The sequence below is a fragment of the Oryza sativa genome, chromosome 11 (assembly GCF_034140825.1).
Source record: "Oryza sativa Japonica Group chromosome 11, ASM3414082v1".
Lineage (NCBI taxonomy): Eukaryota > Viridiplantae > Streptophyta > Magnoliopsida > Poales > Poaceae > Oryza > Oryza sativa.
In genome coordinates, this window is record NC_089045.1 from 487,553 (window position 1) to 515,120 (window position 27,568).

Sequence of the window (27,568 nt, forward strand, 5' to 3'; positions counted from 1 at the left end):
TAATTGCTACTTGTTTAGAGATAGTAACATATTTCCAGAGAAAGCTTTCACAATAATTACCACTGTTGAGAAGTCGAAAACATATATATAGCAGTAGAACAAAGAGAATGAATGAAAATAAGTACAACATCCAAAAGAAGCATCAGAAGGATCAGACAATTACTGGTGCAGATTGTCTGACGGGGAAGAAATAGCTTATTCTACATGTGTGTGTCTTGGTTGGAAGTGAACCAATCACTTGAAGAGATATATATATATATATATTCCTTTCTGTTTAAATAATTGCACAAATCATGAAGCACTTGAAGGGATATTTAACTGCAACTGCAATCCATCCTTTATTTGTGCTTTAAAAGTTGTGCATTTCACAAGAAGTGAAGCATAGAAGCGCCTCCAAACACAATATCATCTGGTTTATACTCTTCCATCATCATCTGCTTTATACTCTTCTATCCACCAATCACAGCTCTCAACAAATTGTTGTCTACTTTCTAGTTCTACGGTTCTACCAATAGTCATTGCAGGAGCAAGAACCATCTCTAAAACAATGAAATCGATTGTTATCTCGGACAATGATCTCCCGATGAGTTATCCTCGATACGAGTTTAATTGCAGTGTGACAGTCACTGCAAACTCTGAGGTTCTTGGTGACCCTAATGGTCTCCCCTGGTCCAGTGATGAGAAGGTTAAATGCAATTGCTAGTTTCTCACTATGATGCACTAGTGTGTGCTCCTTCTCTTCATCTTCAACATCAAACATCACCACTTCTGTTGTTGGTTCATAACCCATGGTTTTCATTTCCAATCCTAATTCGTCGAGCTTTTTGTAAATCTGATCTGAAAGAGGATGCGACTTGTCTCCGACACGGAATTCATGGACCTTACCTTCAAACTCAACCCAGCTGCATGCAGGAACCTTCTCGACCCCTTTTGCTTTCATGTCCAATCTAAGCTTCGCTGCATCCTCCCATCTGCCTCTGTTAGAGTATATGTTGGAGAGCATTACATAGTTCCCAGAATTCCAGGGCTCCAGTAGAATGAGCTGCTTCAAAACATGTTCAGCAAGCTCCGTGTTTCGGTGAATCTTGCAGCCACCAAGAAGTGCACCCAATATAACAGCATTTGCTGGCATTGGCATGTCATCAACAAGTTGATGAGCCTCCTGCAACAACCCAGCGCGACTGAGCAGATCGACCATACAACCGTAATGCTCAATCCTAGGGCTGATGTGGTATAACTTAGTCATGTTATGGAAATACCGTCGCCCATCTTGAATGAGGCCAGTGTGTGTACAGCTGCAGAGCAAGCCAATGAAAGTATTGTCATTCAATTTCACGCCAGACTTCTCCATCTGACCAACAAGGGCAAATGCAATCTTTTCATGGCCAGTCATGCCAAGCCCCAAGATCATGGCATTCCAAACAATAATGTCCTTCTTCCTCATTTGCTGGAACACCACCCATGCCTCGACCGTGCTCCCACACTTGGCGTACATATCAATCAATGCAGTCCCTAGGACTGGATTGTCAAGAAACTCATCCCAGTCCACCATCCTGATTGCCTGCCGTCCCAGATCCAATGCACCCAACCTTGTGCAGGCTGATAGCGCCCCAGCTACTGCATAGCAATCTGGCTTCATTCCCTCTGCCTGCATTGCAAGGAAAAGGTCCAGAGCCTCTCGTGGGTGGCCGTTGGAAGCATATCCCCCAACCATGGCGCCCCAGGCCACTGCATCCTTGTGCCGCATCTTGTCAAACACCTCCCTTGCCTTTGCCATCTCCCCACACTTGACATACAAATCTACCGCCGCAGTGGCCACGAACACGCTCTGTGCAACGCCCTCCTGCTCGGCAGCCCTCCAAACAGTCTCCCCAGTTGCCAAATCCGCAATCCGAGCACACGCAGTCAGGACACGCACGGCCGTGAAGCTGTCCGGTCGCATACCATTCGCAAAAGCATTCCTTGCGACATGGACGGCTTCCCTGAGGTCCCCAGCATCCATGTAGGCAGTGATGAGAGCGGTCCAGGGGACGGTGCTGGGGTGTGGCATTTCGTCGAACACCCTCTGGGCTCGATGTAGGAGGCCGCATTTTGCGTATAGGCTGAGGAGGGAGGTGAGGACGTGGGGGTTGGTGTGGGAGGGAAGCTTGAGGGAGCGCGCGTGGAGCTGCTCGCCCGCGCGGAGAGGGTGCGGAAGGCGGGAGGCCGACTTGAGGGCGATGGGGATGGTGAGGTGGGAGGGGTTGGGGAGGAGGCAGTGGACGCGGAGCGCGTGGAGGTGAAGGGCGGAGGAGGTGAGGGCGCGGAGGAGGAGCGAGGAGAGGCCAGCGAGGAGGTCGAGGCGGAGGAGGCGGGCGTGGAGGAGCTTGACGGTGAGCGGCGGGAGGCGGTTGCTAGGGGCGACGCCGGCGAGGAGTAGCCGCCTGATGGCATCGCCAGACATAAATAAGGGGGTGTTTGGATATAGGGTGTAAAAAAAAATTTTCTTGTTTCATCGCCTATTATATAGAGTGTCGTAGCATTGATAAAAAAACTAATTATAAAATCTGTCAGTAAACCGCACGATGATTTATTAAGCATAATTAATCTGTTATTAGCGAATGCTTACTATAGCACTCCATTGTCAAATCATGTAATAATTAGGTTTAAAAGATTCATCCTGTAAATTAGTTGCAATTTGTGCAATTAGTTGTTTTTAACCTATATTTAATCATTTATGCAGTTGTTCAAACGTTTGATATGACAGGGTGAAAATTTCTAAAATGGTATATAAACCGGGTCTAAATAAAGCGCCAAAGCCAAGCAGTCAACGAATGAACAAATTTAGTCAAATATTGGAATATCTCTTCAAATAATGAAGAAAAAAAAAGAGCAGATCGGAATTTTTACATGTTGCCTATTTTGATCTTGGAACGAAATTTCATTGACCCATGTCTAACACGACATAGTCCTTCTCTTCGACTCTCATCGGTAGCGGCGGCGCATCAACGGCGACGATGCAGCCTTCTCTCTCCAAAGGCGCCATTGCCGCCTCCTCCTCCTCCTCCTCCTCGCCACCTTTGGCGTACAGCACGTCCTCCTCCACGTCGTACAGGTTGGCCGTCCTCACCTCCTGCGCCAGCGCGCACGGCGCGCAGCACAGCCACTTGCCGTAGTCCGCCGCCGTGGCCCGCCCGCCGCACATGGACCAGCGGTGCGCTGGCAGCCCGAAGCGCCTCCGCATCTGCGCGCGCCAGAACCCGCCGTACGTGAGGCCCAGCACGGACAGCAAGGCGCCCGCGGCGCCCACGACGAACCGCAGCGTGTCGTCGTGGACGTTGAGCGCCGCCACCGCGAACACCAGCACCGGCGCCGCGCACAGCAGCGCGAACGTGAAGACGTGCACGTACATGTTGCCGAGCCCCAGGCGCTCCATGTTCCACCCGAACACGCAGAACGTGCACGACAGCGACAGCGCCGCCACCGTCGGGTCGTCGCCGACGTCGAACAGCCCGCCGGCCCACTCCGGCTTCGCGACCACCGCCCTGTTTCTGTTGCTGTCACACTGCGCCGTCACCGCGATCGCGTTCGCCTCGTCGACCTGCGAGTTCAAGTTCTCCTCGTCGTCGGTGGACGCCGGGATCAGCACGATCTTCCGGCCGAGCGGGCCGTACACCATGTACAAGGCGGCGACGATGGGGAAGCCGAGGCCGAGCGCCATGCAGAGGTTGACGGCCAAGTCCGGGCGGTTGTCTCTTCCGAAGAACCAGAAGAGCGCGCAGTAGCCGTACTGCGCGAAGCACGTGGCGTGGAACAGCAGCACGACGGCGGCCACGTGGAGGCGCTCGCGGCGCAGGCCGGCGGCGCCGTTCTTGCAGTAGAGGGCACGGAGCTCGGCGACGTCGGCGGCGCGCCATCGGAGGAGTAGCGCGAGGTGGTGGCAGAGCTTGGGATGCTGGTAGACGCACATGATGGTGAAGAGCGCGTTGAGCATCTGGTTGGCCACCTCGGTCCATCGGCGGCGGCGCGAGGCGGCGGGCACGGCGGAGTTGAGCGCGCCGGTCATGAGGAGGAAGACGAAGGCGACGCCGCCGGCGACGAAGGCGAGCCAGATGAGCAGAGCCGCGTTCATTGGGTGCTTGGCCCACGCGAGGCACTTGGCGCGGAGGGCGCGCCAGTCGACGGAGCGGACGAACGCCGGCAAGCGGCGGGAAGCAGCAGGATTGTTTGTGGTGCGGAGGGAGGCGAGGCGGGTGAGGAAGGCGGCGCCGGAGAAGGAGAACCATGGCGCCTTGGACGGCGCTGCCCGGAGGAAGTCGAGGAGCCTCTCCTTCTTCTTCTCCTTGTGCTTCTTGTGCTGCTCCTGCTTCTGCAGCCCATCGTTCACTGGTTCTTGATGCTGTTCTTGTGGTTCCATGTTGATCGATTTGTAGTTTTTTCTTGTGGAGTGAAGGAGTTGCAGAAAATCTGGTAGTAGTAGCTAGCTGCAGCAGATCGAGTACGTAGCAGGAGCAAGCTCGAAATCAAAACCATGGAACTGATCAACAAATATATATGCATGCAATGCAAATAGTTGACGAAAGAAAGGCAACATTGTCAAATTTGGCAGAGCGAGCAGGTCAGCGTCAGCCACAGTTTGCTGCTAGTTCAATTACTGCGCTCGTGTTGTTTAATTACCAGCCGGATTGGATTGACCGAGCTGGATCGGTCAAAACAGTTAAGCGTGACTGTATATTACTCCCCGTCCTAAAATAAAGCACGGTTTTACACTATTTATATTCAATATTTAACTGCTCGTCTTAAAAAATTGTGATTAGTATTTTTGTTATTATCATATGATAAGATATGAACATTATTTTATGTGTGACTATTTTTTAAAAAAGAAAATTATAAATTTTTAAAATAAAACGAATATCAAACGTTGGACACGAATATTCAAGGCTGCACTTATTTTGGGGTGGAGTTGGTAGTAGTAGCTCTATGTAACAAAACGACTACATAGTACAGACTACTAGAACATATAGGCTGTGGTCTTATCCCATCTTTCCCAACCCACTTCCCGCGTTTTCTACGCACACGTTTTTCAAACTGCTAAACGGTGCATATTTTACAAAAAGTTTTTTATATGAAAATTACTTAAAAAATCATATTAATCTATTTTTAAGTTTTTTTTGGCTAATACTTAATTAATCTCACTATAATCGTGTGTTTTGTTTTTCGTGTCGGGAGGCATGGTTGGGCGAACACACCCATAGTACATACTGTATCTTCTAAAATGACTAGTATTACTCCAGAAGACTTCCAAGAATATGTATGGGCGTCCATTGTCTTCTATACACGCTCACTCATGTTCAGGAATCAATGTTGGCTTGCCATGACTTTCTATTGCTTGTTTTGTTGGCCCTATAACTGAAGCACAACCTTGATCGGGAATAAGTCATCTTTTGTTGCCTTAAATAAGTTCAGCACAACAAAACAGAACAGCTGAACAGATCACCTGTCGGCGTGCTCTGTTCAACATTTTCATCCCTATTTTGATCCGCTAAGTTATAGGCCAAAGCTGGATTTCATAAACTTTTACTTCCACTGCTCTAGTTCTGTACCGCTACTCCCTAAGATTAATGAAATTCAGGTGGGGAATCTCTCCCCCCTTTGACCAGTCTAAAAAAACTTTTACTTCTTAAAATTGGCTTGATTTATTTTTGATACTGAGCTTCTTTTTCAGGTTATGGCTGCAAAGCAGCCAAAAGTCTCTTTCAAGTTATTTTTTTAGACAGGTCTCTTTCAAGTTATTTCAAGTCCATATAGTCAGGCAGGTGTACAGTCTCAAGCATGCTGCAATTATAAATACTTTCAGTTTACAGATGGCCAATAACGACGTTTCCCTATTCACAGTTGGCGCTCTACAACATTAGAGGAACAATTGGTTCATCATATGATAGTTGATCATGTTATCACACATAATAACTTACGCAACAATGGACAAAACTGAAACAAACCTTCTAAGATTTCCAAACTACGATTGCTAACAATTGTACAATTCAGTTCCTTCTGAAACTTCAGAAGCTATACTGAAGGTTTTAGAAGGATTCTAAGTTCTAACTGAAACTACAATATCTTTGTAGAACCACCCCAAGTGAGTTTCCTGAAACACAAGCCACACTGGGCAAACTGAAATAATGAGATATAATTGCATTAGAGATTCACTATTTCCAAGGTGCAATTGCAGCTGGGAACGGATTACAAATATACAATCCCTTCAAAATCCTGTGGCATCTTTATGCCAGCAGTATGCCTATGTACACCCAAACTCCAAAGAATGAACTTCCTCTCGATCACAACCAACAAAAAGAAATGGAGAAAGATGAGAGAATTCAGTCATCTAGCTAAGTAGCTATTGAATCTGTAGCCTTTTGTATGCATTTTCTGTGCCTCACTAACGAATGAATCCCCTGGTGTAGAGAAGAATGAGCAAAGAAACCAAAGTGACAACATTTATCAGTCTCTTCACCTTCTCCACCGTCCAGCTTCCATCCGACAAACTGGCCGGTATCTCATCATCATCCACAATCACCACCGATTCCGGAAGAGGCGAACCCATGATCTTCTCATCATGAACTGCACTGCATTCTTCTTCAGATTTATCACCTTCAACGACGACTTGCTCCACCACAACCTGTACAGCCGGTGGAACCATCTCCTCATGAACAATCACCACATGATCATTTGATCCCTCTGATGCTGCCATGATCATCGTGTCCGGTGGTTCATGGAATTGGACATGGTGTGACGCCAGCAACGGTAGCCTCTTCTCGTCTTCAACGTCATCGACAACAGGAAGCTTCTTGTAGAACGTCTCGCAATCGATGTGGTAGAGGCTCTCCGTGCGCACCTCCTGCGCCAGCGCACACGGCCAGCAGAAGAGCCACCGGGCGTAGTCCGTCACCGACGGCGAGCCGCAGCACGCCGTGCTCGCCGGAAGCCCGAAGCGTTCTCTCATCTGGATCCTCCAGTAGCCGCCGTAGAGCAGGCCGCACACGCAGAGCAGGGCCCCGGCGCCGCCGACCATGTCGCCGATGACCACGTCGTGGATGTGGAGCGCCGACACGCCCATCACCCACAGCGGCGCGAAGCACAGAAGCACGAACGTGGCGGTGTGCACGAACATGCTGCCGAATCCGAGCCGCTCCATGTTCCACCCGAAGGCGCAGAAGGTGCACGACAGGGAGAGCCACCACGCCGTCGCGTCGCCGCCGCAGTCGAACATGCCGCCGGCCCACTCCGGCTCGACCACGGCGTGTCCCGTGCATTTGTGTTGGCTCACCGAGTCGAAGGCGTTGGGGCACGCGAGCTCGCCGTAGTTGTCTTTTCCGAGCGGGCTGCACACGGTGTACACGACGGCGACGACCGGCGCGACGACGCCGAGCACGAAGAACCCATTCTCCACGAGCTCCGGCCGCGTCTTCTTGGTGTACCCCCAGTACAGGCCGCAGAGCACGTACTGGCAGGCGACGGTGAGGTGGAGCAGCGCGACCACGACGGCCATGTGGGCGCGCTCGCCGTGGCGCGGGCCGGCGCCGTCCTTGAAGTAGGCGGCGCGGAGGTCGGCGGCGTCGGCGGGGCGCCAGCGGCAGAGCAGGAAGAGGTGGTGGCAGAGGACGGGGTGCTGGTAGAGGCTCATGAGCGTGAAGAGCGCGTTGAGAACCTGGTTATTGATCTCGATCCAGTGGTTCCTCGCCGCCGGCGTGGGGAACGCCCCGTCGAGCAGGCCGAGGAGGAGCAGGACGAGCATGGCGCCGGAGACGGCGACGCAGAGAAGCCAGAGGAGCATGGCGATGTTCATGGGGTTGGTGATCCAGTCCTTGGTCGCCGAACGCACAGAGCTCCAGTTGATGGCGATTCCGGCGGAGAGGTGGTCGTCGGCGGCATTGCGGCGCCACGGTTTGAGCTGCCTGAGCCAGTGCGCGCGCTGTGGCTTGTCGAGGAGGAGGGGCTCGGCGAGCGGTGGCGCAGGCTGGGCGCGGTAGTTGCTGAGCATCGGGGCGTTGCCATTCTCTGCGGTTTGTGCATCGTCGTCACAATCACAAGCAAGAAGCATTGCAAAATTGCAATTCGCAAAGCCCCCTTCTCGTCCACCTGCATTTCAGGAGAAAAAGAAAACAGATGAAATTTCAGGAAAAATCTACAATGGACACAAGAATCTGGACATGGGAAAAGAAAAGAGGGGATTTTGTCGAAAAGCAGCAAGGAAGAAGGGGAGGAGAGAGTTTGGAGAGCTAAGTCTTACCAGAAAGGAGACAAGGCTGCAACTTGCAACTTTCTGTTTGATCCACTCTTATTGGATCCACAACTGAATATAATTTGTTTTTCAGTTGAAAAGAGGGGTTCTTGTACAAGCAAGCAAAGCAATGGCTCTCCCAAAATTTTGGAGCTTGTAGAGTTTTTGCAGTCCGGTGTCATCGTGGGTTGACTTGAGACGGTCAAGTCAGTTCAGGTCAGACTTGGGTGGCGCTGCTTATATGTTGCAGTAATTAGGAAGGCAACAGAGACATCTTCTTCCAAGTTCCAAGTGAAGTGGACAAGTCCTATATTAGGAAGAAAGGCGTTGAGCTGCCTGCCATTCTGGACCCTGTTGCTGCATGTGTGATTCATGAGGAAAATACAGACAAGGCCTTCCTTTTCTTCTCCAGCCAGATGGGATATGCCAAAAAAAAAACATTATATTTAATTTAAGATGTATAGTCTACAGGCATTAACTGGAGTAGGGTGGTACTTGAATCAGTGAAGTGACTGGAGCTGGAGGTGCTGGGAGAGGGACGGACAACAGTTGATGGTCCCATAATCTCACGGACTCATTCAACAAAGGTAAATAGGCCCATCTTGCTCCCTGCAATTCCGTTCCCGTGCAGTTGCGTTAGTATTACAGTTACCCCACACAGAAAATTAAAAGAAACGAAATTTCTCTCAAGGAACAACTGAGAGAGAGAGATCACACAAACAACTTCCTTGGACTCATGAGATCGAGCAGCGACGGCGGCATGTTTCCTTGGACTCACCGCCGCCACCTCCTCCAATCGCATTCTCCTCTCCACCTGCTGCATTACTGCACCTCCTCCACCTCCATCTCCAGGGATCCCTTCGCCATCGCCTCCATGGCCTCCTCCTCCTCCTCCTCTTCACACCTCCACGCGCACTCCCTTAAGCTGGGCACGCTCGCTCACACCTTCAACATGAATCACCTCCTCATCTACTACGCTAGGCGGGGCCTTCTCGACTCAGCACTCAAGGTGTTCGACGAAATGCCGCAAAGGAACCTCGTCTCCTGGACAGCCATGGTCTCTGCCTCAACGGGCAATGGCGCGCCCCACCTGGGCTTTCGTTTCTTCGTTTCCATGATCAGGAGCGGCTTCTGCCCCAACGAGTTCTCGCTCGCAACCATGCTCACTGCCTGCCACTCCATGGTGGCCCATTCCTCCAATAAGCTCCTCATCGCCCTTTCGCTCCACGGTGTTGCCGTCAGAGCTGGCCTGGATAGCAATCCTTTTGTGGGGAGCTCTCTGCTGCTCATGTACGCAAAGCATGGCCGCATTGCTGCTGCACAGCGTGCATTCGCACATATCAGGAACAAAGATTTGACGTGCTGGAATGCCATGCTCGAAGGATATGTTTTGAATGGTTTTGGGCATCATGCCATTCGTACGGTGCTCCTGATGCATCATTCTGGGCTTGCACCTGACCGGTACACCTATATTTCTGCTGTTAAGGCTTGTTCAATCAGTGCGCAGTGGGATCTTGGGCGACAGCTTCACTGTCTTGTCATCCACAGCATGCTCGAGTCCAATACCTCGGTCATGAATTCCCTTGTTGATATGTATTTCAGAGCCAGACAGAAGGAAACTGCTGCTTCTGTCTTTCGCAAGATTAGACAAAAAGACACCGTGTCTTGGAATACCATGATTTCAGGTTTTGCGCATGATGAAGACGACAAGGCAGTTTTTGGCTGCTTGATTGACATGTCACGAATCGGATGTAAACCTAATGAGGTTACTTTCTCTGTCTTGTTGAGGCTGAGTGGTGCTAAAGAGAATGAATCATTGGGCCTTCAGATCGTTGCCCTTGCCTACCGTCATGGCTATACTGACAATGTTCTTGTAGCAAATGCAGTAATCAACATGCTATCCAGATGTGGATTGCTCAACCGTGCATATGGCTTCTTCTGTAGTCTCACATCCACAAACATTGTGACATGGAACGAGATGATTGCAGGTTATGGTCTCTTCAGTCACTCTGAAGAAACAATGAAGCTCTTCCGCAGTTTGGTTTGCTTTGGAGAAAGACCTGATGAGTTCACCTACTCAGCTGTTCTGTCTGCCTTCCAGGAAGCTCAAGGTGCAAGGGATCATGAGCAAATCCACGCAACTATTCTGAAACAAGGTTTTGCCTCCTGTCAGTTCGTGTCCACTTCACTGATCAAGGCAAATGTAGCAGCGTTTGGGTCAGTTCAGATTTCACTAAAAATCATCGAGGACGCTGGCAAGATGGAGCTGGTGTCATGGGGAGTCGTTATCTCAGCATTCCTGAAGCATGGCCTGAACGATGAGGTCATTTTCCTTTTCAACTTGTTTAGAGGTGACTCCACCAACAAGCCTGATGAGTTCATCCTGGCAACCGTCCTAAATGCCTGTGCAAATGCTGCATTGATCAGGCACTGCAGATGCATCCATTCGCTTGTTCTCAAGACAGGTCATTCCAAGCACTTCTGCGTAGCTAGCGCTGTTGTTGATGCCTACGCGAAATGTGGTGAGATTACCTCTGCAGAGAGCGCTTTCACCGTTGTTTCATCAGGAACCGACGATGCCATCCTGTACAACACCATGCTGACAGCTTATGCCAACCATGGTTTGATCCACGAAGCTCTCAACCTCTACGAAGAGATGACAAAGGCTAAATTGAGTCCAACACCAGCCACATTCGTTGCCATTCTGTCAGCCTGCAGCCATTTGGGGCTAGTCGAGCAGGGGAAGCTTGTGTTCAGCACCATGCTGTCTGCGTATGGCATGCATCCAGCAAGAGCCAACTACGCCTGCCTGGTTGATCTCCTGGCAAGAAAGGGGCTACTCGACGAGGCGAAGGGTGTGATCGATGCAATGCCGTTCCAACCATGGCCTGCAGTTTGGAGGTCGCTGGTGATCGGTTGCCGGATACATGGGAACAAGCAACTTGGCGTGCTTGCGGCAGAGCAGATCCTGAGAATGGCGCCGAGCAGCGATGGCGCTTATATTTCGCTGTCAAACGTGTATGCTGACGATGGAGAGTGGCAGTCTGCAGAGGAGACCAGGAGGAGGATGGTTCAGAATCACGTTCAGAAGTTGCAAGGGTACAGCAGGATTGAGATGTAGTAGGAATGTTCTATATATATTTTAGATTGGCTAACAGTAACTACTGATTGCTGAACGGAATTGCTAAAAAAAATGTGAATACTTCCATGTGTCCATGTTAGATGTTGGAGGAAGCATAGACTGAACGTGAATACTTCTTTCTTGTAACAATGTTTGGAAGAAAGCAAGTAAATCCTGGAAACATGTTGGATATACTGTAGTTTGGGTATTTGGTGGGCAATGCTAGTATATCCAGACAGGAAGTTAATGTATTCTTAGCATCCTTAACAAGAAAATGTTGATTTCCAAATAAGAACCATCCAACAATCAGATTACCAGTTCGAGAGGAAACAGGGATCAGAAACCTCGAATTCATTTTTTCCCCTTCTTTTCAAAGTAGTGCTCACTAAAGCAGCAGGTAATACATTTCATTCATATCATCAGGCATACACATGCCTAGCTAACAATGACAAATATGAACTAACTATTCTCAGCCCACATACATCTTCCTATTCCAGCTGCCTCTTTTTAAACTGGAAAAGCCAGCCATTCATGTTTCACACCTCTGCAGGTGAACACACTAAGGCTATTGCATTTTGATTCAACAACCGCAGCTTATTCTTCGCCCTCTGCAGGTGAACACACTAAAGCTATTGCATTTTGATTCAACAACCACAGCTTATTCTTCGCTCATATTAGTTGCGGGAGGATCTGAACCCATTGCTGTAATATCTCCAAATTCCTTTGTCTCTGGAGAATTACACACTGCAGAGTTCTTTGGTGTCTCCTTCATGTTCGTAGCTTCCCCATTAGGTTCCGTTCTTGGTGACTCCTCCTTTACGACCCTAGCGTCCACGTCAGGTTGTGGCACTGCAGTGTCACCAGCTGGCTCCTGCTTTACACCCCTATCTTGCTCATTAAGTTGAGAAATTACAGTATCTCTGGCTGGCCCAAGTTCTACACTTCCAGCTTCCTTACAAGCTTGCAGCATTGCAGTATCGATGAATGGCTCCTGCTTTACACTTGAAGCTTCCTCTTTAGGTTGCAGAATTGCAGCATCGATGGATGGTTCCTGCTTAACACTTATAGCTTCCTCATTAGGTGGCACCACTGAAATATCTCTGGATGGCTCCTGTTCTACTCTAGCTTCATCATCAGGTTGCACCAATGCAGCGTCACTGTGTTGGTTCTCCTTATCAGGTTGTACCATTTCAATATCTCTAGGTGGCTCAGCTTCTACTCTTTTAGCTTCCTCACAAGGTTGAAGGAACAGAGTGCCACAAGATGCCTCCTGTGTTATTACTGTTGGCTGCATTAGGACGTCAGAATCGTGAGCATCTCCAGCCACTCTAGCTTCATCCTTTTCCACAACAGCTTGACCATCCTTCTTCATGAATTTCCTCTTGTTCCATTTCTTCTTGAAACCACCTTTCTTTATTTTAAGTGGTTTGGGGGTTTCAATTGGCATTTTCTCTACCTCCTTACCTACCCTTTTACCAGGAACTACAATATATTTTGTCGCACCATTTGCAGAACCCTCTGATTGACCTGCACCAAGCAATGCCCATGCATGACCCAATGTTCACCATAATAACACACAAACAAGAACATAGCAATGTTAATTTTAACAGTGAATAGCCTGGATAATATAAAAAATAAAAATAAGACCCTTAGAGAAGAACAGAACAATACCTTGAATTGCCAGAAGAGCAGTTCGAGCAGCTTTTATCTCTGCATCTTTCTTTGTTCTGGCTGCAGCACCAATATATTGTATTCCACCAATCTCTACAGTGCATATGAAAGGAGCTAAGCCTGAGGCTGATTTGGTGCAAATATAAGATGGAATGGCATAATTCATCTTCTGTGCATACTCCTGAAGAAGATTCTTGCACAGCCCAGTCTCTTGCTGAAAACATATTAATATGTGTAAAAAAATGCACAGTGATCCAGGAAAGAGATTATAACACTATGCTAAGTTTAGTCAGCCTGATTCCTAAGAACTAAAGAACATCCAAATTATCTAAATCCTGGCAGTACGAGTTCAGTAGCTATTAAACGACTAATTTCCTATTGTATTCATGGGAATAACCTAGTAGAGTTGTAAGCTTGAGAAAATACAAATAAATCATGACAGAAGACAACAATAAAGACTTTCTGCAATCTCCTACCTGGCCGATCTATACAAATACCCTCCCTTCTTGCTCACTGGGTCCTAACTTTAGCCGACAATCTAGTGATCTACAAAGCCGAAAGCTCTGAGTATTCCTGGAGTTATAGTCCATGGTTTGCCTTTTCTGTCTCTGTTTTTATAATTCTTATGCCGTTCTTCAGATTTCTGAGAATTCAAAACCAACAACTGTATTGAAAGTTTGAAACAAAAAGACAATTACAATGCTTTCTAATAATCATCTACTACAGCAGCAGGTCCCAATAGCCCTTGCTTGCACAATGCTCCAATCAGCTGCCCCAACACTGGTGCATCGTGCACAAATAGTGGCTCCAACAGTAACTCCTGTGACTGTGTGGCACCATCACCTGCCTGCAGCAAGCCTATCAGCTCCGACAATGCTGGTGGATCCCACTGCAGGCCACGCCTTATTGCCTCCTGCACCAACTCCCTCACTGTGCCCATGTCCCCGGCAGACATGCACCCGGCGACTACCACACCAAATGTCCTTACATCCGGTGGGCACCCGGCGTGCTCCATGCAGGTCATCATCTGCCGCGCTCCGGCAAGGTCACCTTTCCTACATAGCGCGCTGATGTACACACTATACACATCCACGTCTGGTACCAGCCCTCTCAGGAGCATTTCATCAAACACCTCCTCCACAGAATCGAACTCCAAGCACTCGCTGAAAGCTTGCATTGTCAATTTGAAGTATGCAAGTGCAGGTGCCACCCTGTTAGAGCCCATCTTATTCTTCATGACCTCATATGCCTCCGCTACCTTTCCCTCCTGCAGAAGCGCATCGAAGACGGCGTGGTAGTCAGATCTGCTTGGGGAAATGCCCCAATGGCACATCTTGTCCAAGAATGCTACTGCATCCTGAGCGGAAGCGTACTGGCACAGGGAGGAGAGGACAGCACGACAACTGGCCAGGTCAGGGTCAAGAAGAAGCGAGGGCATGCAGCAAAGGAGGTCGGCGGCAGCAGCGGGGCGGTGGGCCTGGCAGAGTGTGGAGATGAGGATGTGGAAGGTGGTCGCATCAGGGGAGACTGATGGGGCAGCGAGCAAGAGGACTTTAGGGGCAAAGCGGAGGAACGCTGGGGAAGAGCAGATAGCAGCGAGGAGGGAGTTGAGGGCACGAGCAGTGCGGAGGGTGGAGGAGAAGAAGGTGGCAGCGGCAGCAAGACGGCAGTGGCGTGCAAGGGTTGCCAGAAGGCGGTGGTGGTGGTCAGCTTCTCGGTGCATTTCCCTCAGGTTCAGTTGCTGACTTCCTGTGTTGCACAGGCCAGTCTCTTGCTGGAAAACATATTAAGGTGTGTCAAGAACATAGAATCCAGGTAAGAGATTATAGCACTATGCTAATTTAGTCAGGCGTTAATTCCTAGGGACTCGACCAAAAGAGCATCAAAATTATCTAGGTCTTGGACTCGGAAATGATCACAAAACTTAATATGTGTACTTTGATGTTTGCATTGTTCATGGTTCACAAACCGGGGAAGAGTGAGTTCAGAAGCTCTTTAACAACCAATTTCCTGTTATATTCATATAATACCTGAGTAGAATTATGAGCCTGAAAAGATACAGACAGATCATGACGGCAGATAATAATAAGACCGTGGTGACTGACAGCAAAGCTTTCACAATCTCTTCTATGCAAATACCCTCTCTTCTTGCTCTCTAGGACCTAACTCTATCCAAACATGAAAGCCCTGATTCGTTCTGGAGTTATCAGGTGAGTGGCTATCTCATTCTTCGGATTCGCGCGAATTCAAAAGCAGGCACTGTATAGAAATAAGTAGACTATCCCAACACTTTTACTAATCTTGTACTACACCAGCAGGTCCTCCCAGGCCCCAGGTATTCCATCATGTTGAGTTAAACAAAAACACAAGTAGAGCAGACAGTGACTTACAACAGCTGGGATGTTTGCGTTGGCTGGTATGGACTTGACAATTTCCATGAGGGCAACTTCAGCAGCAGACTGTTCTGCAGCCTTTCTGTTGAAGAATCCGGGCAGGGAGTCATAGCTGGTGTTATTAATCACCACTGTGGACTTGAAGACAGGCTCATGGGAAGGTCCCTCCTTGAAGGTATGATACTCTGGAGTCTGGAGGCCGGCTTTCTGCGCATACTCTTGCAGCCGGCTCTTGAAGACGTAGCAGTTCTCAACCCCTGGGCCAAATCAAGCATACCACAACTCAGAAAATAGCATTACCACGATGCCGGGAAGAGCAATTTTTGAGATTTCGTCCCAGCAACCAGCTCTCTATCAAGATGACATAATAATGCAAGTAATGTTTCGGCAACAAATGTAGTAGTAGTTACATCCCAGGCGCATCAATGCATCATGTATGATGGTGAATGCTCTCCAGTAAAGCAATTTCCATTTAAAAAGTGGAGAGGAACCAAAACCTGCGGTTAGCTCGTTGGAATGAACAGTCCTCCCTTGGTTCTTGTTGAGACCAAAGAAGAGTGTTGAGAGGGAGGGGGGAGAGAGAGAAACATACTGATTCCGGCGGTGGCGCCGTTGGGAGCGGGCGAGGTGTTGGCGGTCTCCGGCGGAAGGGGCGTGGGCGGCATGTCCATTCCCACCTCGCCGCCACCGCCGCCGCAGCGTCGTCGAGAGTCGAGAGAGAAGAGAAGGGTTTTGGTTGTGTGCGTGGTGCGATGCCAAGAAAAGGTGGAAACCAAATTGTATAAGTGCGTGCGTGTGGATGGTCGATTCTTCGAGGCCCAGCGATGGGCCCACTTGTAAGTGCCTCAGAACGACTACTTATTTTTTTTATTAAAAAAAGGAAAAGAAACAAAAAACAGTAGCTTTCTGCTTCTAAGCGCTCCTAGCAATTGATTTTTTTTTTGGGTGCAAAACATGGTGGTGGTATAAATTGTGGCCAGGAAAACATCCTCAACATAAATAGTACACCAGTATGATCTGATGATTTGCATTCGCTCCTCAAGTCGAGCGTCAACAAGATCGATCCTTTATTACACATCTCAAACACACAGACACCCTTATTACTCACTCACTCGACCAATGTGCTATGCTCCCGACGCTAATCAGTTACTTCCTCCGTTTCACAATGTAAGTCATTCTAACATTTTTCACATTCATATTGATGTTAATGAATATATGTTTAGATTCATTAACATCAATATAAATATGAGAAATACTAAAATGACTTATATTGTGATCCGTTTCACAATGTAAGTCATTCTAGCATTTTTCATATTCATATTGATGTTAATGAATATATGTTTAGATTCATTAACATCAATATAAATGTAAGAAATACTAAAATGACTTATATTGTGAAACGGAGAGAGTACAGGTTACACCTCAGTAGAATATTTTCCCCAGGGTTCTTGCTCACTTCCAACTCTCCAAGCATCAGAATATTTTCCCCAGGGTTCTTCCAAGCTATGGAACCCAGGTACATTTGTGTATTTGCCACCGCCATATGCCTTCATTTGAGTTTCTCATCCAAGACAGTTTCAGTATCAGACTTCCCCAGTGTTTCTCCACGGTATGAAAACGCCCAATAGAATCATTTCTATACCAACTGCCAAAATGCCTTCATTTGAGTTTCTCCCCAAGACAATTTCAGCAAATGTAAGACTTCCACCAGCATTTTCCCGGTCCTCCAATAATAGATCCAGCACATCCAAAGGTCACTGGTTTGTCTGGCGACCCAGACAAAGCCACAAAGATAAAACACTCACAGCTTCACATCACTACTTCCATTAAACTATTTACAGACCCAAAGTGCTTCCGGCCTTCCAATCCTCATCATTCTACCTCAACATCTTCCCATGTAGACATACCTGATTCTTCAACTGTTGTGTGGCGCCAAATAAACCCAAGGGCGACCTCAAAACATCTTTGGACGCATTGCATCAAAGTGGGCAACTGTACAAGTACAATTCATATATACAAAAGGACAATGACGCCCTACCTTGATGCACTGGATGACTGTCCAGTGCTTACAATGAAAGACTTAAAAGAAGGCATTGATTCATCAAGCCATGTAATATTGTGTTAGCTGGACAAATGCATCTATCTATTGAACAACATCTATGAGAGACATGCGCATGCATTCTCCCTGGGCCCATATAAACAACCACTTGCCCAGGCAGTCCCCACTAACCTGATTTATCATATGGAAGCACCTCCAAACCTTTTTACATTTGGGAAAGGAAGCTGGCTAAGGAGAACAACAATCCAAATAGGATGACTATTTACAGTTTGGTTAACCTAGTTATTTGGGAAGCCTCCAAGTGTAATGATGGGACCAGGGCAAGATGCCACTTTCGCGACCTTCTGCAAGGGAGGCTAATGAACCCTGTTTTGTATCTTACAAACTGCAGGTCAGATCAGAGATGTAGATATGCCCAAGAAGCAATGCACCAGAAGCTGTGGCACTTCTATACCACCACCACCATGTCACTGACCAGGCTCTCCATAACATCTTGTATCTTGTAGCTGTACCATTGGTGTGGATCAACGCTTGGCCATACATGAGGCCAACTGAATGCATCATCATTGCATCATGGAACAAGCTGTAAACCTCATTGTACTTGGTAATTGTCCTCCGCGTAGATAGAAACAAGAGCATTATCACCAGCACCAGCGGCAAGGAGTGATTTGTATCGGTGGAAAGAAAGGCAGTTTACGCTGCCTATTCGTTGACCCATAAAAGATGGCTGGTAGCGAATTATTGTCAACTGTTCTCCTTCAAGACTAAACACTTTGATCATCTGCTTGGCTGAGCCGCTTGCAATAACTGGGGCATGCCGATGAACAGCTAATGCCATTAATGAACCCCTATGTGCTTCAATAGTGAGGTAGGGTTCAGATGCCCTTCTAACATCAAGGAACTGAATGTCTCCAGCTTGAGATGCACTTACAATCTGTAATTGCATAAATAACAAAAAGGGAGCTCTGTAAAGCTCAAATAATCCCATAAAGTTCTAAAAAATTGGCTGCTCTAACAATTAAAACTACAAGAAATACAGAAGATGTGCACAAAGAGGGAGGATTTACCTTGTAGGGATCAAACCCAGGCTGAAATCCTATACCAACAACCTTTTCTGATCTTGGGGCATGTGGTCTTGCTGTATATACTAGCCTACAGCAATGGGAAAAATTGAACTTAGGAAGTAGCATAAATGTGTGCGCGCAAATAAGCATGCATATGTGTGTTGTGGGCGGAGGATGCACATGAAGCGAAATCTCTGCAATGGAACATGTGGTTGATATCTCATCAAACATCTACTTACCTATCAGGTGTACGCACGTCAAATATCCTGACAGATGCATCAAGAAAACCAGCAGCGAATTGGCCACATCGAACCTGAGATGCAGACTGAAAAAAGAAGCTAAAATCATTATTTTAAATTTTTCACACTCAAATAGCACATATGCACACAGTAACAAAGAACTCACAAGAGCTGAAATCCCGCTATCAGCAGTTGACTGGATGGTGTTGACAAGTTGTTCCTTGTCAAGATCCCATACAAGGATAGAGGACATGTCACCAGATGCATACTGTTTTACAACAAAAGGAGTAAGTTCCATATTACAATAGCCTTGATTAATGAGACATTGCAATTTGCAAAACATCGGGAAAAGGCTTTAGAGTTTCACCAGATAACCCGACTGTTGCTGCCAATCAAATACAATACTGCGACCAGCACTTCGATAGCCTTGAACTGATGAGAAAGCAGTTACAAGTTTTTGTCCTCCCTTTTGAGTATAGTTTCTCCATATGCGGACATTTCCATCACCTACAATATGAAAAAAAAAATACATATCAAAATGGTACAAAACAAATGAGAACAGAAAAAACATAAAGATAAGAGATATACTTGAGCCAACTAACAACAAGCTATCATCAAGCTCATTGATCAGCAAAAGTTTAGATAGGCCTCTGTCAGATAACTTGTGGTTTTCAAAAGTATTCACTGGCAGCGCATCATCATAGTTCCATACTCTGAAATGAGACCAAACTTTAGCGCAACTGCACTAGTGTATCTGAAGCACAAAAAAAAAATCGATTTTAACAAGAGATTCCAGTATAATCTGTTTACCGTATTTGCTCATTTTCATCCGCAGCAACAACAATAGGAGAAAATGGCAACAACAATGATGCTTTTGTACCCAACTCAAACCTCGTATCCCAGCTAGCAATTTGGCTGGTCATCTTGCAAGCTGCTAATGCCACCAACACACAGAAGAAGGGGAAGCATATCATTAATCAGATAAATAAATAGAACTCCAATAGCAAAAATATAATGTAAAATAGTGTTGCTAGGCCACATACAAGATCGTTGGCATTTAGCAATGCAATCCATTGCAATTCGTTCTCGCTCTTCTCTTCTAGCATTTGCTTCCTCGTTATCATCAGAACCAGTTAGAAGTGGCCTAGAAAAGTGACCACAACTCCATCTGTAAATTAATGATTGGGGAAGTATATCGAGCCCCATGTTGCTGGGGGCTGCACTGGAGCTTAAAAGAGGATCAGCTAAGCCATCAGGTGAGTTCAAAACATGTGGTCTGAACTCCATCGAGCACACTCGGCGCAATCCTGTGAGGTAGTCATGCTGAGGGGGACTAACAGGAGGAGTCCTAAAGGCCATCGAGAAATTTCCTACAAAATATTGAAAGAGCTGAATTCAATAATCATTTACACCCCACACAATAATGTAGTGCATGCAAAAAGGCAGGCATCCTCCAAGCACTTGGCAAGGATAGAAATTATTAACCTACCAGAGTTCATATCAAACCAGGAAGAGGAGCGTGCCATTCCAAAGTTTGATGAAGGGGGCACAGATGTCTCTCCTGGGTGTGCACCTCCATTGCTAAGTCTACTGTTTCTCATGCTTACTTGCTCAACACCTATGAGGGACAATGCCCTTTTCCCAATACTTGCAATTCTTGGGTAAGGATCTTTAGCAACATTGCACATAGTTGCTATAAATTGGGAATAGATCCCATTATCAATAGGCCTCGATCTTGAGTAGTTGAGACCACCATTACTTGCATTCTCTCTCAGTAATATGCCTGAATCAGAGTGTTGGGAAGAATCATCTGACTGTGGAGAACCATGCATGATGCTATTTGTTGCAATCGGGCTGCTCGTAGAGATTCTTCCATCACGAGCAGTGGCACTGTTATCACTGCCAACCCTTAAAACGGGACCAATATGTGAGGCAAGGCCACTGCTACCTTGTATTAAGCTGCTGGGACTGTAAACATTGCTCGAATTAATATTAGCCAACGATGGTAATGACTTGAGCAGTGAATTGGTTTGAGGTTTCCAGTACTCGGCGGCAACAGATTTGATATGTTTATTGTGCCCCATTGCAAAGCGGGTAAGCGCTGCAACACATCAGATCAACTCAAAATTATCGCCACAAAATCAAGAGGAATCTATAGGCTTGACACATTACTAAATGAGTGTAAGTCCAATGTATTAGGCAAATTCACGTACCTACGGCAACCTCAGATCTAACAAGAGGGCTACCATCTGAAGAGATCTGCAGAAGGCTTCGGACAACATTTATTTCAGCTCTCACCTTTTCATCATCATCAGAATCGTCGTCAGCTCCATTCAGTGATGGAGATCCAATATCCACAAGATTTCCAAGTGCAAAAACAGCAGAAGCTCTGACCTGGTAAGATCAAATATTTAACACGTATGTTGTGAAGCAGGTATAAGGAAGAATTAACACAAAATGACAGCAGCCATACTTCAGGTTGAGGCTCTGACAATAAGCATATAACAATTTCCGGTGCGTTTGATTGCAGACCAAGTAACTGAGCCTCAGGGAAATCTTCCCAAAGTTTGCCAAGGCATAAACAAAGCCATTGCAAGAGCAAAGGCTCTGTCTGAGCATCATTCGGATTTTCAGGTTGCAGATGTCTCAGGCAGACATATATAAGCCCTGCATTAGCACAAGCCTCTTGACCAACCCTATGCCCATCCACAATAACGGCTAAAACGAAAGCAGCCATTGCACGCTGCTCTGGGTAAGCATCCAAACTGTCAAGAAACCTGATAAAGTATGCATGCCCTCCATCTTTCACCAAGTCAACCTGGCATGACTGTCATTTGAAAAACAGAGCAACTAAGTAAATACCTGAATCTTGAGAAATAAAATGAACTGTCAGAGATTTCAAGTTTTCAACATAGAACACCACCTTATCAAGAGAGAGAATTTTTGTCCATATGAACACAAGAATTTGGCGCAACTCCATTGCACTTGTTTGAAGCAGTTTAAGTACATAAGGGAAGATGCCAACGGACAAAGCCTAAAAAAAGTTCCAGAATTTGAAATACGGGTAAGATAATATACAACAACACTTCTACAGTTCTACCCCCAAAAAAGGGCACGCAGAACGGTCAACTCCATACCAAATCAACTGCCCAAGGTCCCATGTCAAGAAATCTTCCAAGCAGAACAAGTGCTCTAAATCTGTGTGACTGACTAAGCAAAACCTACACATAACATAAGTGTATTAGAGCAAAGTAAAACAATTGATAATTAAAGGGAACCCATGTAGCAAATTTCCAGCATAAATACTGAAAGCAGATAAGAGATGGGCAACCATGTATTTAACAAAGTTCACAAATAAGTAACAAGGGCATTTTGCAAGATGGCCTGTATGATTATGCAATGATATAAATAGAACCAAGAATTGCGTCACAAAAAAGCCTCATAGATGTCCACCCAAGTTTATTTTGCCATCATTTGGAGAGTCAGTTACCAACTTACCACTCAAATAACAAAAAAAAAAAACACTAGCATCTTGAATAGCTGGATGGAAAAAAATGTCTTGCCTGAAGAACAATAGGTAGCTGTTCTGGGGGTTTCTTGTCTTCAGAGCCATGATCAAGCCAAACTTCAAATGCTGTCAATTGCTCCGTGAAAAATGGACTCGGCTGGTTTGAGTAAGGAAATGAACAAAGTGATGGTACTGAAGTGATAATTCTCAAACAACATAACAATGCCAACAAAATGTTGATGTCCAAAGTATTAGATCATTCAAAAAAAGCAAAGACGGTTAATAGCACCTGAAACTCTGCATTAGGATCAGCAATTAATTGAGGAAGCTTAGAAAGGCAGATCTCTGCAGCCATGTCCCATGCATCCCTAAAATTGAAATTTAGGAAATTAAAGAAAATGGAGAAGAGGTAGCTAAACTATAAAAAGAATGGCTAGTGCCATCAATTACCACATATGGTGCTGATGAGTTGGTGGTAACAAAGGGTATGAAATTGGGGAACAATTTGCGGACCGCATGATTCTCTCAGCAAGTAAGAAGTTGCGAAAGAGACTAGCAACCAAAAGATCCTGCCTGAAAAGTCTTTGGAATAGATCTGCGTAGTGAAAGTTGAATCATAACAGATTAAAAGAAAATGAATGAGAAAGCAATTGATCACTGGCATTAATTGTGATTAAAATGACTATCAGTACCATGAGGAAGAACATTCCATGCAATAGTGTCTGTGATAGCAGTGAAAATCCAGTTCAACTCCCCTAGAAGAGTTTTGCGGTCATTTTGCCTTCCAGGAATTTGGTCAATAAGATTGTGTTCCATGGAATCACGGAGTAACGATCGGTTACAAAACCTGAATAGTTTATATACATGAATATAGACCATTATTGATGCAGATACAGCATGAGAAATTCTATGTCTACAACAATCAAACATGAGAAGGGGACGAACCAGTGCAGTGCCATTTTGATGGGTGTGGTGAGGCAAGCTGTGAACACATCAGCAGGAAATTCTGCGCTCTGTGGGAGAGTTTGATGTGCCTCACAGGCCGCAAGGAGAATGCAGTCCTTCGATGAAGATGCAGACGAGCTAGAACTCCAGTCTAGGCGCTAAAGTGAACATGAGTAGTCATAGTGAATATATTAAACAGTCTAACAATAGAAACAGATAGGAAATCATCATTATCACTTTCAACTTCAAGTATCTGGCGTACGTATAAAAATTAGAAGGAACTATACCATACCTCCAGAAAAGCTTTCACAATCATTCCAGCTGCTGAGCAGTCAAAAACATATATAGAAGGTGTTTTCAGCCATGAATCAAGATCAGTAATGGGAAGCGGAATATATTGTGTGTAACTCTGCACAAAAAGTAAAAAAAGGGCACTTCGTCAAAAACACACATGGATAAACAATGCAGCAGCTTATGCAGTGTCTTTGCAACATTCACCTTGTTAAATACCCAAATCTCCCCATTAGCTGTAGGCTTTGGTACACCATGACCATTGTAATGAAAAAGGACTCTCTCTGTTCTAGCAAATTTACGGCAAGTATTACATAGCTTCTTAACTTCCTCTAATGTCGGATCCAGCTGAAGCTTGTAACGAGCCTGCAAGCATCATTCGGGCATGATGTAAGTAATGTCATCATAATAAAGTCTATAAACAGCAAAAGAAGTGCCTCACCTTTGGCTGCCAGCGCTCATATTGTGAGTGTAATGTTTTCCCAATAGTTTCAAGGGCTTTTGGAGGTGCCATAGAAAATGGATCTGAAAAATAAATGAAAGAGCTATGAGAAAAACTCAAAGCAACTGTACAAACGCATTAGGAGTACAAAGATGAATCACCATGTTTATTTTAGATAAGCTTTCTCACTCTAGAACAATCAACAAATAATAAATTTTATTGATCAAGTCCCTATCCTCCACAACTTAAAGGTCCGGCATCTTATAACGCAGACCCGGAAATTTTAATCCTCTACAACCAATCCTCAGGCTTTCACAAATTAATACACATTTGGTTATAATCAAACAGAAAATTAATGGTAATTTTACAGAATAGCATGTGTCAGACCAGTCTTTGCTGCAATAACCTCTGATTACAAAATAATCACCCTTGTTTGGCATTTAGAGCAGTCAATAAAAGATATAGCTTAAATGAGTTCTAACTAACATTTGCACGTGGAGAGAAAAAATACAACAATACTGGAGTTGCATACCATAAACATGAAATAAAACTGCCAACTGCAGGCAGACGTAAATTTTCCAGCTGACTAAAATTCAAGCATATACATATGACCAAATGTTTACCTATCCAGCACTCCTTTCTTGCACAAGGGGAGATTTTGATCACATCCGGCGGATCAACACTAATGTTTAAACACAACACAAGTGCCACACAGCCAGTTTTCATCTGCACTACCAAAACACTATTAGTAAATAGCATAAAAGCAATAACATCCAACAGTACACCAGAAAATAAAAGGAACAGAAATACAAATAGAAGTATAGAATATCCAAAAGAAGCATCCAGAAGAAAAGAAAAGGTATTGGGACAGATTTCTGACCAACGTAGACAGTCATTTGAAAAGCAAAGCTATTTTCTGATCAGCTACTTCTAGATAAAACTGACCACAACCATGGAGCAATTACATGGGTTCTCCATCATGTCATAGTAATTTAGAATATTCTCTTTTTTTTTATGAATCACATGCCACAAACTGGGTTACTAAAGTTCAACACAATGGTCCACCCTAGATAAATAAAAATAAGATGCAAATCCCACTAGGGACATCAGTCATCTGAAGAAGAAAGAAATAATTTATTCAACATGAGTGTTCTTTTGTTGGAACCAAGCATTTCCACGATGTCCAAAAGGATATATGGGGCAACCAAACATCTGCATTGTACAAGCGATTTGTTTTGCCCGAAAGCTTACAACTCATAAAACTATCCCAGATGGGGTCTCAAGGTTCCTAATTGTCATTTGTTTCCAGTATGCACTACTTCCCGTCCATCATCATAATTCCATTGCAGAATTACAGCCCTTAAACTACCGCATGCTCACATGCTAGAGCAACATATGGTGGAAATCTGATATGCCTATAATGATAGGTTTACCTTGGATAACCAAGAACTGTAACATTATGACTATACTACCGTAATGCTGGTTTTGTCCATTGCCCCCACTCACCATTTTCACATATCAACTTCCCAACCAAACTCAGCTGAAACTATAGTTTCTCTTTCTATTAACTTCCTCACCAAACTCGGTGAAACTAAGTTTCTCTTTCTATTAACGTCCCCGCCAAACTCGGCTGAAACTAAAGTTTCTCTTTCTGCCAACATGGTGCCAAACTGCCAATCAGCAATTAGCAAATACTGTCACTTGGACAAATCCACCCTACTAGATTTAAGATTCGAAGGACAAGCCCAAAATTGTTAACCTCAAGACTAACAACAGGCTGGCTCTGATAAGAAAGATGAGATGGGCTTATTATCTGAAACATGCATATAGGCGAGTCGGGGATCGCCATGCTGCTTTTAACCATGCAGCAAAATGGTGCAACAATATAGCAACACCACTACTATGTCCCATATGTATCGATTAACATATGATAAATTCAATAAAATGATGCATTTTTTAGCCCTGCACCTGAGCGGCCCTCATTGATAAAGTTGAGTGTCCTGCTTACATAGCACTACTAGATAAGGTAACATCAACCATTGTATGACTTGAGAACCCCAATTACAACTGAAAGTGTCGTCATAATCAATCATCAAATAATAATACCAATAATATGTGGAACAAAATGGATAAAAGATATTAAAATTACTAGTACGCCACCCTCTCAACCCAGTCAATAGCCGCCCCTAATTTTCATTGTCAGCTCAATCCATTAAACGCATTGCTAATGACTACCCTATGAATCCTCCTCCTAAACAGGAACCAGCAAAGAGTTGAAGAGCAGCAGCAGGCAGAATAGCATCCATTACCCGGTCTTTGGGGCGCCATTTGGAGACGGGCCCGCTGGTGGAGGGCCCGGCCGCCGCCGCGGCGGCCTCGTCGAACCCCTCGTGCCGCTGCTCGCACAGCACAACCACCTGGGGCAGCAAGGCGACCTGCGGCGGCGGCGGGGGCGGCGGCTCCTCGTCGGGCACGTCCCTCCTGGGGTCCGGTCCATTCTCCACGGGGAGGTGGTCATCGACGAGGTGGTTGGTATGGTGATTGGGCAGGGCGGCGGATGGCGCGGCGGAGGAGGAGGAGGAGGAGTGGACGAGCCTGGAGGCCATGAGATCCCCCAATGCCATCTACGCTTGGTCCCTCCTCGCGGGCGGTCACCCCGAAGCCATCAGAATCGAATCCGGCAGGCAAGCTTGAAGAATCCGAATCCGGAGGCGGGAGGGAGGGAGCCCCGGGCGGCGGCGGTGAGGACGATGACAAGATTGACAGGACGGGAGTGGGGGGGAGGGGTTTAGGGTTAGGGTTTGGAGAGGGGGGAGGAGAGGGTTGGGGACGGGAAGCGGCGGGGAGGTCAGGTGGAGGAGGAGGAAGACGAGGAAACTATTTACTAAAAAATAAAATCGGAAATTGGATTCTGTCCTCTCCTCTCGCTTGCTGCTGCTGCTGCTTCTTCTCCTTTTGCGAGTCCGGTCCGGGCGTGTTGAGTGTGAGATGCGCAGGCTCGTGGCCGTGCGCTTCTTCTTGCCTCTCTGCTCTGTTTTTTTCTCTCTTTTTTTCCTTTTCTTGCTCTGGTTTTTTCCCTAGCTTGTAATCCTCCTCGTATTTTAGTTCAGTGGCCATGCTTAAGCATAAGAACAAATGGAAGTTTGCATCTAAAAAGGTGCATGGATCCTCTAACTCCTAAGTCCTAAAGTTAGTGACTCCTTTTGCTAGTTTATACTGCAGGATGTGGCATGTATAGCTTAATTGGACTGGATCACCTAACTTTCTTTTTACTTGTGTTTAGTAAAAGTACATTAAATAACAATTGTGTTGCTAGATATACTTTAAACTAGCATGGTGGCCCGAATAGATTGCGCGTCTAGCATCATTATATTTTCTCTCATATAATAGTTAATAGTATGTAGTATGTTTTCTCATTATATTATTTGAATATATTAAAATGATAACATAATTTTAAATTTTGCAATAACTTTACAAAACTACTAATGTGTAATATTCATATTGTATTTTATATACGTGTTAGTTATTAATTATTTTTAATATCAAATTTTAGTTATTTGTAAATTATATATATTGAC

The 27,568-nt window shown here is 45.8% G+C and overlaps 6 protein-coding genes across 8 annotated transcripts; 1 reads left to right on the plus strand and 5 right to left on the minus strand.

Moving 5' to 3' along the window:
* Positions 1-88: 88 nt before the first annotated feature.
* LOC107277707 (putative pentatricopeptide repeat-containing protein At3g08820) lies at positions 89-2,472 on the minus strand. The gene has a single exon (XM_026021548.2). It carries the CDS (start codon positions 2,441-2,443, stop codon positions 506-508), a length of 1,938 nt encoding a protein of 645 aa, XP_025877333.1. The 5' UTR covers positions 2,444-2,472; the 3' UTR covers positions 89-505.
* A 357-nt stretch (positions 2,473-2,829) lies between these two features.
* On the minus strand, positions 2,830-4,478 carry LOC4349572 (uncharacterized). Its single transcript, XM_015759704.2, has one exon. The coding sequence runs from the start codon at positions 4,394-4,396 to the stop codon at positions 2,921-2,923; it is 1,476 nt and encodes a 491-aa protein (XP_015615190.1). The 5' UTR covers positions 4,397-4,478; the 3' UTR covers positions 2,830-2,920.
* Positions 4,479-6,151: 1,673 nt separating this feature from the next.
* On the minus strand, positions 6,152-8,427 carry LOC4349573 (uncharacterized). The gene is made up of 2 exons (XM_015761998.3): positions 8,267-8,427; positions 6,152-8,115 (listed from the first exon to the last, which is right to left on the minus strand). Exon 2 carries the CDS (start codon positions 8,075-8,077, stop codon positions 6,416-6,418), a length of 1,662 nt encoding a protein of 553 aa, XP_015617484.1. The 5' UTR covers positions 8,078-8,115; positions 8,267-8,427; the 3' UTR covers positions 6,152-6,415.
* Positions 8,428-8,876: 449 nt separating this feature from the next.
* Positions 8,877-11,570, plus strand: LOC4349574 (pentatricopeptide repeat-containing protein At3g09040, mitochondrial). The gene has a single exon (XM_015761997.3). The coding sequence runs from the start codon at positions 8,994-8,996 to the stop codon at positions 11,376-11,378; it is 2,385 nt and encodes a 794-aa protein (XP_015617483.1). The 5' UTR covers positions 8,877-8,993; the 3' UTR covers positions 11,379-11,570.
* A 140-nt stretch (positions 11,571-11,710) lies between these two features.
* LOC4349575 (double-stranded RNA-binding protein 7-like) lies at positions 11,711-16,196 on the minus strand. 2 transcript variants are annotated; one of them, XR_010737257.1, is made up of 5 exons: positions 16,035-16,196; positions 15,440-15,699; positions 13,526-14,823; positions 13,050-13,263; positions 11,711-12,905 (listed from the first exon to the last, which is right to left on the minus strand). XR_010737257.1 is itself a non-coding variant. In NM_001423133.1 (4 exons), the coding sequence occupies exons 1-4, from the start codon at positions 16,111-16,113 to the stop codon at positions 12,037-12,039; spliced, it is 1,422 nt and encodes a 473-aa protein (NP_001410062.1). In that variant the 5' UTR covers positions 16,114-16,195; the 3' UTR covers positions 11,718-12,036. The 2 variants fall into 2 exon arrangements, 1 of the variants encoding a protein (NP_001410062.1); NM_001423133.1 differs by lacking the exon at positions 13,526-14,823 and having other exon boundaries at positions 11,718-12,905; positions 16,035-16,195.
* Positions 16,197-17,392: 1,196 nt separating this feature from the next.
* On the minus strand, positions 17,393-26,975 carry LOC9266997 (regulatory-associated protein of TOR 1-like). Of its 2 annotated transcripts, none has more exons than XM_015761673.3 (23): positions 26,300-26,975; positions 24,614-24,716; positions 23,991-24,073; positions 23,756-23,914; positions 23,550-23,666; positions 23,258-23,415; positions 23,005-23,159; positions 22,763-22,907; positions 22,602-22,680; positions 22,368-22,469; positions 21,942-22,025; positions 21,728-21,838; positions 21,278-21,631; positions 21,018-21,198; positions 20,294-20,905; positions 19,848-20,174; positions 19,615-19,735; positions 19,393-19,517; positions 19,172-19,311; positions 18,971-19,072; positions 18,805-18,890; positions 18,569-18,653; positions 17,393-18,435 (listed from the first exon to the last, which is right to left on the minus strand). In XM_015761673.3, the coding sequence occupies exons 1-23, from the start codon at positions 26,612-26,614 to the stop codon at positions 18,094-18,096; spliced, it is 4,086 nt and encodes a 1,361-aa protein (XP_015617159.1). In that variant the 5' UTR covers positions 26,615-26,975; the 3' UTR covers positions 17,393-18,093. The 2 variants fall into 2 exon arrangements, with proteins under 2 accessions (XP_015617159.1, XP_015617158.1); XM_015761672.3 differs by having other exon boundaries at positions 19,615-19,738.
* Between the last annotated feature and the right edge of the window lie 593 nt (positions 26,976-27,568).